The sequence below is a fragment of the Dryas octopetala genome, chromosome 6 (assembly GCF_963921425.1).
Source record: "Dryas octopetala chromosome 6, drDryOcto1.1, whole genome shotgun sequence".
NCBI lineage: Eukaryota > Viridiplantae > Streptophyta > Magnoliopsida > Rosales > Rosaceae > Dryas > Dryas octopetala.
This window is the reverse complement of record NC_141371.1, coordinates 12507251-12520816: the sequence shown is the minus strand read 5'-3', so window position 1 is coordinate 12520816 and position 13566 is coordinate 12507251. Positions and strand designations below refer to the sequence as shown.

Below are 13566 nucleotides of genomic sequence, written 5' to 3'. Positions count from 1 at the left end.
GAAGAGAAAGAAGCTTGACACAGTAGCCCAAAGAACATTTAGTAGGAAAAAAAAAATTTTGAAAAAAAGAAAAGGGTAGCAAAGTTTTAGATCCTTGACACTAGATTATGGCTAATCACTGCTAATATATATTGGCATCATGTACTTTCTCGAGAGAAGCTGGTCACATGGATTAATGTCAGAAGGTCTGACAGTTACAGTTTGGACCATGGTCCAAGCCTCCAAGGGCAGCCATCCTCCCCTCCATATGTCCTACTCACTAGATAAGGCAACAGTTTTCGGATGGCCAGATCTTGCAATTTGCAATCTCCCTTTCTCTCTCTCGAACGTGCAAGGCTCATTATTGGCTTATAAGGCAATAGGGTTTTAGGGTGAAAGGACCTAACTTAAAAATGATTATGCAAAAATAATTATATATTTTTCTCAGAAATTAAGAAAACTAATTTTGATTAGAGAAAGACCATTATACCCTTTTGTATGTAGATTGAGATGGGTAGAGATGAGGATATAATTGTCATTTTGTATGAAAAAAATGTAAGTTCCTAAGTTATGAGAAAATTAATCATTGATAAGTTGACCATAAAACTCAGGAAAATGGAACAAATCACACCATGAAGAAGATAAAACAAAAGCCCTAATGCTTGATGAAATGCAAACTAAGCTGCACAAGCTGAGTGGTATGTCTTTGCACTCTTTTTTCTACATGTAATGCAACATATGGAAATGGTGGTTTTTGCTTAATGAATAGCTGTTCTCCCTTTTCAAATAAAGTTGCTCACTATCCAAATGTTGATTGCAAATAATGAGTGCTCGTATAGAAATTATTGATAATTGAGCTAGGATAATGCTACCTTGTTGGGTACATGAAATTAAATTTTGAAAATTTCTTGGAAAAAATATGAAATTTAATTCCTTGGTTGGATAGCAATAGTATTAGCTTTTGCTATAACTTAAAGCTCAAAATGCACTAGAAAGGACTAATAGTTATAAATTGTGGAGCAAATACAGTTGTCCGACAATTAAGTAATTATTTATCATTGAATATATTAGGGAAAACTTTACAAACAGAACATATACTTTGATGACTGTTTCATTTCAGGACATTAATTTTGATTCGTGTTAATGAAGGACACATACTTTTATTTTGTGTCAATTAAGGACCCTGTTTTATCTCAACTTTGGCTCGACATTGGACCCATCAAAACTTTACCAAATTTAGCAAACTTATACTTGGTTTAAAGCTATGCATCTCCTCTTTACAACCATATAAAGATCACTTAAATCGAACATCTACAACTCCAGATAATTGGCACAAAAGTAGGGTACCCGAAACTGTCCAATCGGACCTCTAGAAAAAAATTTGAAAAATCAAACAATTTCGGGTACTCTACTTTAGGGCCGATTATCTGGAGTTGTAGAGATCCGATTTGGGTAATCTTTATATGGTTGTAAAGAGGAGATGCATATCTTTAAACCCAGTATAAATTTTCTGAATTTGGTGGAGTTTTGATGGGTCCAACGTCGGGCCAAAGTTGAGATAAAAATTGAAAAAAATATGGTCCTTAATCAACACAAAATGAAAGTATGTGTCCTTCATTAACACAAAGCAAAATTAATGTCCTAAAATGAAACAACCATCAAAATATGTGTCCTGTTTGTAAATTTTTCCCAATATATATATTAAGTGTGAGATTTTTCTAAAATCCATCAAAGGCCTTTTAAGATAAAAATCCTACACTTAAATGGATTAATTGGGCTCATACCCACACGTATCAGACCTTGAGAGTTAAGTTGAGGACCCTATTGATGCAACCTAGGGAGTAGGGGCTGAAAGACGTAGGCCCCCAAAACTAAATTGCTGAAATTTCGGCAATATAAACAAGTATTAAGGGCATGTTTACTAATCATGATTCACACTCATTTGTTTTCATTCTCATTTTTATTTTTGTGTTTACTTAAAATCCTAAACTTTAAACCCTAAACCCTTTACTTAACATTTGGGAATCATTCTGATTCCCATTTCAAACAATTAAAATCTATGAGAAAAAAATGAAATTATGTATTTACTTCCCATTCATTTATGAGAAGAAAATGAAATCTATGAGAAAGGTTGTGGGGGATATGAAATCTCACAGATTCTGGAAATGAGGATCATTCAGAAATGATCAGTGTACACTGTACAGTCAAAGCTAAAGGATGCTTGTGCTAAGGTAGCCTTAGAAAAAGAAAAGGTATCGCATCCTTCTATCTTGCTTTTGTTTCAGTTGGGAAGTAATGAGGAGAGCTAGCTTTATCAAATTCAAGCAGTTTATCTTTGTTTGGTATGGAATTGGGTAGTGGGTGTAGGGATCTGAAATGGGTGTCAATGTGATATTGCATGGTTTGCACATGTGATGGTTTCCATGTGTGCACTGCCACGTGGCATATCCACGCGTCTGAGATAAGTCTACAAGTACTTCCCATCCTTGGACCACATCTTTATAATCTTGTTAGTCACATATCATATAGCTAGAACTCATTATTATCCAAGGTTGGTTGTACCAAATTTTTTTTTGGTGATTCAGTTTCAGGTCATGATTTCTGGAGAAGGTGAAAGTGAAGATGAAGATGAGGATGATGGATATTCAAGTGGTCTCGTTTGATTCATGGGACTGGATATGTTAAATGGTTAGATTCTTAAAAAGGGAAATGTTTTAATTAAGACTGCCAGAGGATGCAAATAAATATATTGTCAGTGTTGAAATTGAGGAATGGTACAAACCGAAGAATATATGAACAATGAAATCAATTAAACATGTAGAAGATGAAGGAATCTATATGGATCATGGCATAGTGAATGAACTTAATTAAAGTGTGTCCATGACTGGAAGATTCACATGAACATAATATTATAATATTAGTATGATCTAAATTATCTCATGTTGATGTTATAGCTAGCTATATATATATATATATATATATGTAAATGAAGTGCCCCCCATTTTCTCTATGTATCTATAGCAATTTTTTCATGAAAATTGGTATGTTCATATTCATGTGGAATATATACAAAACTAGACTAGGTGAAAATGCTTCTCATATAACAATTATATAATAATTTATGGAGTCATCAATTGGCACACTTAAATATATAGAGTGCCAACGCTTCTACACTTGATGGAAATTGCATTCAGATCCTTAAAAGTAGGCTGTGTTGTTCTGTTTGTGAATAAGTGAACTATATTTTGTCCATAGACCTTTTCATTTGGACTTATTTATCATCACCCAATTAGAAAAAGGAAAAAGAAAATGCAAATACAAGTGCGTCAGCAACATGTATTAATCATATGCACCAACCACTATGACTCTATGACCAATGAGTTTTATGATTTTTATCAGACTCATTATATAAATGCTCAACACCAACAAGTGTTTGCATTTCAAGTTTAGTGTACACTGAGACTCTCCTCTTGTTTCAGTCTCATCTTTCTTCTGATATTTAGTACCTAGTGGCGAAATCAGAGAATGATAGCTATCATTCTCATTACTATTACCTTCTTTATTTATATCGAATCAACACTTTTGGAGGATTTTGTCCTTAACCACTCTCCACGGTTGGTTGGTATTGTGGAACAAATTGAAAGCAACTGTATGCATTGGACAATTTACTTTCAATTTGTACACAATATCAGCCCACCGTGTGTAGTGGAAGACTAAAAGTTCTTGCAAACAAAAGTCTGTAATAGTGTTCAGCGTTCACGGTTTATGGCCAAGCAACTATTCTGGACTCTGGAGAATGACCCAGAAATATTGTGATCAACTTTTCAGGGAGGAAAGGTATTATATAATATATTTCTAGTTTACTTTCTTTTTTGTGTTTTCATATAATTGTATGTGTATTGCTCAGACAAGAAAGAACAAAAGGCTAAGTGGATATAAAATATTTCTGGTTATTGAAGAAATTGTAGGTGGAGTTGGTAGTTAAACATAGGGGATTTGGGGATTTGGATGGGGAGGCTTTGAGGGGTTCAGAAGTAAGATATAAAGTTGTTATTGTAGTTTTTTATTTTTATGGGATTTTGGTGATTTGTGGTTTGTGTTTGTTATTTGGAACAGAGGTTTAGGGCAATGTGCTTTGGTGGGGGTTTGGGTTCTGGTCTATTTTGGTTTGCTTTGGGTCAGTGGTGAGAAAAGACAGATACTTTTAGGGTGTTTCTTTGGGGTATTTTGGTGGGTTTGGGGGTTGAGAAAGGAGAATTGCAAAACTGGGTTTTGAGGCTTAAGGCTTGTTATCCAATAAAGAGACTGAAGCAGGTTGAAATCTCAACACTGTAGAAAGAGATTGAAATGCAAAGTTGAAAACTTGAAATTTCTCAACACTATTTATAGCAAGTCTAACCCAATTAACTTGCCATATATAGTACATGTGGTTGGTGATTACATGTTTCTGACATTGTATCAGTTGTAATGCACATCATGTGCTTTTGCATCTTGTGCTTTTCCAATTTGAAAAATGTTTGACTCTCATCTGTAATTGTGGATAAATGCGAATTAGTAATTGTCTCTTTGGTCTTTCAATTTTTTCTTCAAACAGGTTGTGGTTGCCACTATCTTTAAGAAATACAACAAATACTCAAGGGGATCAAGAAGCTATAATTCAGTAGAAGATTTTTGAATTGGTAAACTGACCCCATATGTTCCTATGTGGCTCCGCCACTGATAACGAGTTAACTATAATTTGACACATGTCTAATTTTTATTATTTTTTATTTACTAATGATCACTCTCTCTTTGTAAATCAATATGTATCAAATTTTTACTCTGTGTACATTTCTTGTGTTTTTATTTTTTGGGTGATGTTAAATTGTTAATTCATTACTTTTACAATATATATATACAGGCACCTTCATGTTGAGGTATACCCTATCGGGGTCCACACGAGTCGTTTTGTGTCGATCCGAACCGTTTATTTTTTACATCTCCATTGATAGATCATCCTTACAAAAAATTAGCCAAATCGGAAATCATTTGCCTATCTAAATTTGATCAAATAAATGGACGAACCAAATATTTTCGATGAAACCGTCAATTTGTTTTATCAAAGTTAGATAAGCAAATGATTTCTGATTTGGCTAATTTTTTGCAAAGATGATCTATCAATGAAGATGTAAAAAATGAATGGTTCGGATCGACACAAAACGACTCGTGTGGGCCCCAACAAGGCCATATCTCAATATAAATAAGTTGAAGTATATCTCAATAGAAGGAGCCTGATATATATATATATATATATATATGTGGCATGTTTTGGGTCATAGCTATGTTTTGGGCTAAAGAAATGAGGTTAAGAAAGACATAAAACTATGGCATGCAAATTACACAAAGCTAGAACAAAAGGAAACAGGAGGCAATGTCATCATGATACACTAATCAATGCAAAGTTTGTTCAAGTTAATTGAAATAAATTCATCTATTTTCTATACCTATATGTGAGATTACCTACCTCCCTGTGCTAGCTATTTGATGACCCCATATATAACACTCTTTTCTACAAATGAATATGAGCATACTTTTATTTCATCCAATATGCCATATATGATCCATGTAAATCTTCCAACTACTGAACAAATTTTTCATACTCCCTTCTAGTGCAATAGGTAAAACTCACAAATTAATATAAGCATACTTTTAGTGGATCCATCTATTTTTACTAGTTAAAGGCTATTTGGTAAAGTTCCAATGACATCAATTAGGTTAATTGATGAAATAGTCATAAATATCATGTCTTAAATGTGTGAATTATATATATAAAGATTTGAGGGTGACATGTACCAGCCTCACCAAACTAATTGGCTGGAACTTCTAATTAAGATATATAGCTAGAAATCAGAATGGGTCTATTGAAAATCATGGCCAACTTGTGTGAGAAATTGGAGATGGGATTTCCTACTTTGAGTAAGTTTTCAGAGAAATTAATAAAAATTGGTTGATAAAAGAGGAAAAATATTGGGCTGGCGAAAGGCCAAAAAGAATTAAGCTTAATTACAACCATAGAGCTAATCTATCTATAAATAGAAGTTGGAGCAATAAAACCAAGACCAATTGATATATGGATGAAGATGCCCAAAATCACATAAATTGTACGTAATGCAAAACTTTACTTTCCCAGAGATATATATTACTCTCGAACATATTTTAGCGCTTTCTTGGAAAACTAGACCACGTATATGAATAAGAAATCAAAATCCTCTCTTTTTATCTAGAAGACTAGATCCCTTCCATCGATTTGATTTGGTTATAATTTAAATTTGGTTTTATTTTTGAGTTCTAATATGATTCATATACGTACTATTCAGTTTGTACCATAGATCAATTTCAACATGTTGAAATTGATCTATGGTACAAACTGAATAGTACGTTTCCATATATAATACATTTCCCATTCTAGCTTCATTGACATTATACTCTGTTGCATCCTCTGCGCTTCTAAAACTTAAACCATAAACTATATTTCAAGACATTAAACCAAAAACTAAAACCATTTTCGCTAAATCAAAACACACATCTTAAACATCCTATAATTCTCAAAATTAGGCACCATAAAGTTATTTTAAAACTTGAGTTATATTCCTTAATAGCATATATATATATGTATTGTTTTAATTATGACATTATTAATTAATTAGGAAGTTAAAAATCTTTATATAAAACCATTCCCTTTCTTTCTATTACCAGCACACACACACGCACGCAAAATGTTTGGCAGACATGACATAGCATATGATCGATGTCAAGAAATGAACCACTCCATGCATGCTGTTGGAGGAAGGATAGACTGCTTTGCTGCAATCATCACTGCCTTTTATCCTATGAACATAAGAAGTCATCAGTGCATTTCGAAAGATAGTACACTAGAATTCAAAGCCTCATGGTTTGCTAAAAGCACTGATTTTAATAACTGTACCCTTTTGATTGACTTGTTTACATTTTCCTGCTACCGTTTCAGCCTTTTCATGCAACCACGCATAAACTCGCAATGTGTTAAGACTGGATGATACTTGGGTACGAAAGAGTAAAAACTTCCCATACCTTGACACATTAATTGGTCTCCTTAGAGAAGGGAAATTTGCTTACAATGTTAGAAATTTCTGCTGTGAAATAGTGAAACTATAACAATTCGACTGTTATGTACTCGATATGCCAACTTCAAAGAACTTTTTTAGAACAAATAGGCAATGATTAAAATTGTCATGAAATGTATGTATAGCTCAGACAAAAAAACAAATGTATGCATTGCTCATATAGAGAACAAAGGTGAACTGGAGATGAGAATTAGATCGACAGGGGGAGTTTAGGGTTTTGATGGAGAGGCTTTGAGGGGTTTAGAGGTAAAAAGAGAAAATATTTTGTTATTGCTGTTTGAGTTATTTTAGATTTTTGTTGGGTTGTGTTTTGGGCTTGTTATTTGGAAGAGAGGTGGAGAGCAGTGTTTGTGTGAGAATGTGGAATGTTATCCCATATTGAAAAATTATAACCTTGCTTAGAAGTTTATAAGGGTCTTGTTATACGATAAATTATTATGTGCAACTAATACACTGCCACATGGTGTAACCAATCCAACGTGTCATAATATGAGTGAATATATTGTTAAATAATACCCTTATATGTTGGATTAGTTATACTACATAGCGGTGTATCATATACACCCAATAATTTTTTTTTTTTGGCTCCTCCTCCTAGAACCAATTGGTTTTGGGATGAATGTCTAGATTCTTCAGTTTGGTGGGGTTTGGGTTTTAGTCTATTTGGGGTTGCTTTGGTTTACTGGTGGTAAAGACAGGTATTGTTGGGGGTTTCTCTTTGGGGTATTTTGGAGGCTTTGGGGATTTAGCTAGGAAAAGTCTGAAAGATCAATTTCTTTTTATAAATCAACAAGTGTACAAGGGGGAGACGATTGATTCTATAAATGCGAAGTTAGGTTTAGTAGTGCTCAATTTTTTTTTTTATTATTTCTATTTTGGGCTATTCATTAATTTTTTTTTTTAATATGTATCACCTTTTGGAGATATTATTGTGTTATGACTTATGACTATCTTTTAGTTAAAGTAATGAGGGTGATGAGCACATAAAACCATTACATGCAAATCACGAAGGGAAAACGTACCAAAGGAAATAAAAAAGGGGAATCCCTCCCATTATATTATGACAAAGATTTTGAGAAATTCATAATCCTCTCTTTTCATCGATCTAGCTAGATCCCTTCCATATGATTTGATTTGGTTTTGATTTCATTGTTCCACATGTTTGAATTTATTTTGAGTTCTAATATTGTGCATATAACATAATTTACTAAATTATGAACATACCGTCAAATTTGCAATTATGGACACTACAACATTTTTAGGCTAAAGTCACCAATTTTTTTTGTTAGCTATTGAGTCAGCTATCACTAGTTTTGGTTTGGATTGCCAATTGCCACCCCTCGGTCACTATAATCATGTTGGAGATACATAATGGGGTGGCAAGTAAGCTAAGGACACCCAAATGTAGGATTAATGGTGGAATTAAAGTAGCTGACAAACACTGTCAACAAATTAAGTCTGACAATTTTGCTGCAGTTGGTGGTTATTTTCCCTTCAACATTACATGTATGGTTGCTCAATTGGTGGAGCATTGATATCATTAAACAAAACCATGCCAGGAATTGAAAGACTATCTTGTTAAAAGTGGGATAGCACACTCACGTACTAATGCTAACAGCTGCTTAGTGCATCCCCACCATTGATGAATTGGTTTCTTATATATTTGGTTTCATAATAAAACTTTTTCCCCATTCAACAACTTTGGTGACTAATTAATTGGCATTCAAAATGTATTTTCCCACCAAACCTATCCTGAGATTGAGGTTTATTCGATAACCAATTAAAATATTCTGGAGTTGCAACCCACATTAGGAAATCACTTTTAGGTTCAACTCAAAAGTTAAATGGGAGTTACACTAGGTGCAACTTTAATATAAGAAGGTGTTGAACTGCAACCCCCATTGGGGTTTCTCTAAATAAAATGAGGTTTTCATTAAAAATAAAAAATAAAAAAAAGGAATAAAACTTACCTATTCCGGGGATGCCACCTGTGTAGTATCACCAGAGAGAGAAAGAAAGAAAGAGAAAAAGAGAGAGAGATAGAGAGAGAGGGGAGGATGAGAATACCACATGTTGGTATCCACATACAAGTCCTTCTCAAAAAGAAGATATAATCAAAATTTTTGTTTAAAAACAGAAAAAGCTTGTTGGAGTAGTACAGTGTGTATATTAGGATACGAAACAAATTTGTATGTAACATGTATATATACTCATTCTCTCACAATTGAAGATCATATGACTAGTATATAAGGACATATTGTAAGAGAATAAGTGTATACACTATACACCGTTACATATAAGTTTTTTTGTTTGATACATATGAAATTTTCTCCAAATATTAACCGAAATCAGAAATTAGGGCCCGGGCCCCCCCAACTCTCTCACTCTCTAACTCTGCCTCTCCGACTCTCTCTCTCTCTCTCTCTCTCTCTCTACTCTCCCTCTACATTCCTCTCTTCAACCTTCATTGCAGCTAAAACTGAAAACCCCATTTCAGTAAAAACCCCTGAATCGATTGAGGGCCACTCAAATAGTAAGATTGAGATGCTAAGTCAGATTGAGGTATGTAATGTGTTTGATTTTATTATGTTATATGCTTAATTTTGATTTTTACCCACAAATAGTTTGGTGATATTGTGGTTTTGGTTGCTCATATTCTCCTGGGTTGTGTTTTTATTTACTGGAGGGCTGCTCATTCTCCTCAGAATTTAAAGGGTCACATTTATATTCTGCTTAGAATGACAGAAAACATGCAGAGCTTCTTGAAATTGATTGGTGTTACTGTTACTGTTGAATCTTTTGCTTCATTTTTTCTACGAGTGTTAGATGCAAAAAATGAGCCATTAATGGCAGACATAAGTCTATAATTCAAGTCTTCAATTGCATGATAAATTTGGAAGGTGGTGGAAGGTACCCATTGAAAGACTAATGGAAACTAATGCATGCACAGTGGAATTTCAGCTTGTTAGCCGCTTGGGTTGCTTATGTTTTTTTGTGGCTGCCTTTGCATTTTGGGTTCCTCTTTGTAGTTTTGTTGTTTGTCTCTTTGTAGTATGGTTTCTTTGTTAGTTTTTGTTCTCCTATAGCTGCTACTCTTGCAACCTTGTTCTCTTATTGGTGCTTCGCCCTGTAGCTCCTTTTGGTTTAATTGTGAATAAAATATTGTCATTTTCTTTTTGTAGTGATAAATCTTTTTTAATTGATTATGAGTTGTAGATATGAAATTTGCTTTATGATATCGATACATGACAAGAGATTGTTTATTTTGTTTTTAGTATTATCTGGTGACCCTGGTAGTATTGTGTGACTGGGTAATGTAGAGACACTGGTGGGGGGCTGTGAGAGTAGTCTGAAATTGTGGTGGCTTGTGTAGCACTGCAAAGTAACTATGATTGGTGTGTAGTGCTTGTTATTGTGGTCGTTTTGGGGTCCTGGTGGTTGCTGTGCTTAAGGTGTTTGATGGTGGGGTAATGGTGACAGTAGTGCTGAGTTTTTATATAGTGATTTAAGGAAAAGGCAAACTTTATGTTTGTGAAAGAAAATACGTTGTGCCTTTACGTTTTTTAAACATTTTTTACTTTGCAAAATTTTCTTTTAAAGTCCAGAAGACCAGAACCAAATGAGCATTTTTTTTTTATTTTTTGTTTTTTCCTCTAATTCTTTGTAGCAAATGAAAATATAAATGTTCCAGAAGCTAGTAAAGCTGTCTCAGTTAACGTCTATGCTAAATATTTTATAACAGATAGCTTTCGGAATTTTTAGAATCCATACCATAATCTTTTAGTTATACTCAACCATAAGTTTTTCAAATCATCAGTAAAAAATGTAGAATTAAAATAATTTTTCAGTGTCAAAGTAATTGCTAGCTAATATTATCCTATTATACTTGAACTTCTTGCAGTTTCTAAATTTCATCTGCTGCAGTGATGGACGGCTTGTCTAAGGCTACAGAATCTAAGCCTGCCACAGGGTTTGGTTCTAACAATGTGCAAAACAGGATGGCAAACGATGATCAGCGCTTTCTCTTGTACTTCATTATGGGTACCTACTTTGGGCCTGATCTTAAAGGGGAGAGGCCCCCAAAGTCAGTGTTGCAGAGAGTAGCTGAGCGACTTCCACCATATACTTTTGAGCAACTAGCTGGATCCCACATGAAAACGGCGGAGGTAGAGCAGGTGTACTATTATGTTCTTAGGAAGGCTGATAAATCTGCCATTGTTAAATTACCTTTGTTGCACCAGTTCTTCCTTGGTAATCTCCTTAGCCATGGACAAGAGGCCACAGCCAATTATCCTCAGTTTCCTGATCTCTTTCCTTTCCAATTTCACCCCAATTCACAGTTCAGAAACAGTTACAATATCTTTGAGAACATTGTATTTATTAATAACCCAGAAACATATTACATTAAGGCAGAGGATATTGAAAGATTTAAGAGGCTAACTGGGCTGAAGGATTTTGTTCTGGGTAGAGATGCTGCAAGGTTGCACACTAATCCAGATGGAGATGTTTTATATAATGTGTCGGTGCAGGATCCAGAGTCTAATGGAGAGTCACCTCCCATTAGGTCTAGTCAAAGTTCTAGGAAACCAAAACATGAAGATGGTCTCCTGGAATTGAAGCATCCTCTTAAACATGTGCATGTCGTGGCACCTATCAGTAGTGTTGGTACACCTATGATGTACAGTTATATGGCCCCTTTGCCTGCTGAAAATGACTCTGAACCTGTGGAGAAAGGTGATCCTGCTATGATTTTTTTTCCTTCTCTTCCAACTAAAACAGAGTGGTCTAATATTGTAGCTGCCACCAAAAATGGATTTGCATTGACTGGGAGTGCAGCAATGGGGCAGGTTGGACCAACTATAGGACTCATTGACATTGGAGAATGTGAGGACTCTTACCTGTTTCGCGTATCTCTTCCTGGAGTGAGAAGAGATGAAAGTAAGCTGCTCTATTCCACTTAATTTTTTTTTAATCACTTACTGAATCATTTAATAGCTTCCATGCTATGAGGTGCCTTCAGGATAAGAAAAACTTACGTATTGCACCCGTTGTCTACAGTGGGTGTCTCACATTTGTACATCATATGACTAGCACGTGACCCATGAATGTGAGACACCTTTGTCTCTTGCTCTCTTTCTCTTCTTGTATTCCAGTCACATACTTCTCTCTGCAGCCACTCATATTGCCATTTCATGCTTTGACAAACAACATCCATGTGGCTCTTTTCGGTGCTAGCACTGCCACTTGTATAATGTAGAGTGATTTTATGTTTCATGCAGGGGAGTTCAGCTGTGAAGTTGAAAATGAGGGCCAAGTATTGATAAGAGGAGTGACGATAACAGGTGAGAATACAGTCTACAGGTACTCTCAGATGTTTGAAATGCAAACGCAGAATCTTTGTCCTCCAGGGCATTTTTCTATCTCATTCCAGCTGCCTGGTCCGGTTAATCCTCAGCAGTTTTCTGGTAATTTTGGCACTGACGGAATTCTTGAGGGAATTGTGATGAAACAAAATTATGTCAAATAATAAAGTATGCTTAACTGAAATGTAGTCAGTCATTGTATATTTGTTAGGAACATCTTGAGATAAGGAGTTTTGTTATTACCAAATTCCGTTTCATGATATTGCATCTGCTTGTCTGATGTACATTGTTTCCAGCATCAGCTATTTAGAAGGGTTTTTTATTTATTTATTTATTTTTTGGCCACTAATTAATTTTTATTTAAGGAAAAAAAAAAAATCTAAATAGCCGATGCTTGTTGCATGATCCATCTGGGTTTTGTTTCCTTATCCTAAGCGTTAAGACCAATCATTTGGCATTAATTTCCATAAGAAATGCACGGTCCAAAGCCACTGCTCACTGCAATTGCAATGTTATCATTTCTTAAATTAAATGGGTGAAAAATAGTGAAACTCATTTTGGGTTTAAGTATTATTGGTGTTGCTGATATTCAAACTTAAATTTTAGACACTATTTGATACCCAAAATGAGTTTTTGGGTTTGGGTGTTATTGTTGTAGAAGGCCTTAGAGGGCCTTTAAAAGTTTAAATATCGACATATGATGACATACCCCATTAGTATATTTTCCAAGATTAATAAGAAATTCTATAATGTGATGGCACAAATCAAAGAAACAGTAAGATTAAGATCTTTGAAATACACCAAAAAAGTTAAAAAAAGTTCTCCTTTTGTGCTGCAAAAAGTCAAAAGATGGAAGTGCTTTTGAGCAAAGTTTGTATTCATATATTTGTAATTGAGCCTATAAAGAATATAGAACCAGGGTCTACTTTGATAACCTTCCATGCATTTAATTAGGTGCCATTGTGCAAGTTTGAAGGTACGTACTGTAAATTCCCATGGCCAAAAAAACAAAGAAGGTACTGTAAATTCAGGAATCAAAGTAGAAAAAATGAACTGCCAGTCTGCCACGTCTCCTTGGCCTC

The 13566-nt window shown here is 34.6% G+C and overlaps 1 protein-coding gene across 4 annotated transcripts; it reads left to right on the top strand.

The window, feature by feature from the left end:
- The first annotated feature begins 9539 nt into the window (after positions 1–9539).
- LOC147282470 (alpha-crystallin domain-containing protein 22.3-like) lies at positions 9540–12746 on the top strand. 4 transcript variants are annotated; one of them, XM_086248551.1, is made up of 4 exons: positions 9540–9683; positions 11023–11287; positions 11651–12059; positions 12401–12746. In XM_086248551.1, exons 2-4 carry the CDS (start codon positions 11048–11050, stop codon positions 12646–12648), a joined length of 897 nt encoding a protein of 298 aa, XP_086104677.1. In that variant the 5' UTR covers positions 9540–9683; positions 11023–11047; the 3' UTR covers positions 12649–12746. The 4 variants fall into 4 exon arrangements, with proteins under 4 accessions (XP_086104677.1, XP_086104676.1, XP_086104674.1 ...); XM_086248550.1 differs by adding an exon at positions 12180–12228 and having other exon boundaries at positions 11023–12059; positions 12401–12530; XM_086248548.1 differs by having other exon boundaries at positions 11023–12059.
- Positions 12747–13566: the final 820 nt, after the last annotated feature.

Excerpts from the sequence above, each read along its gene's own strand:
- LOC147282470 (XM_086248548.1), top strand. The coding sequence starts at position 11,048 with ATGGACGGCTTGTCTAAGGCTACAGAATCTAAGCCTGCCACAGGGTTT. Across the intron at positions 12,060-12,400 it reads TGGAGTGAGAAGAGATGAAA|GGGAGTTCAGCTGTGAAGTT; the intron begins GTAAGCTGCTCT and ends TGTTTCATGCAG.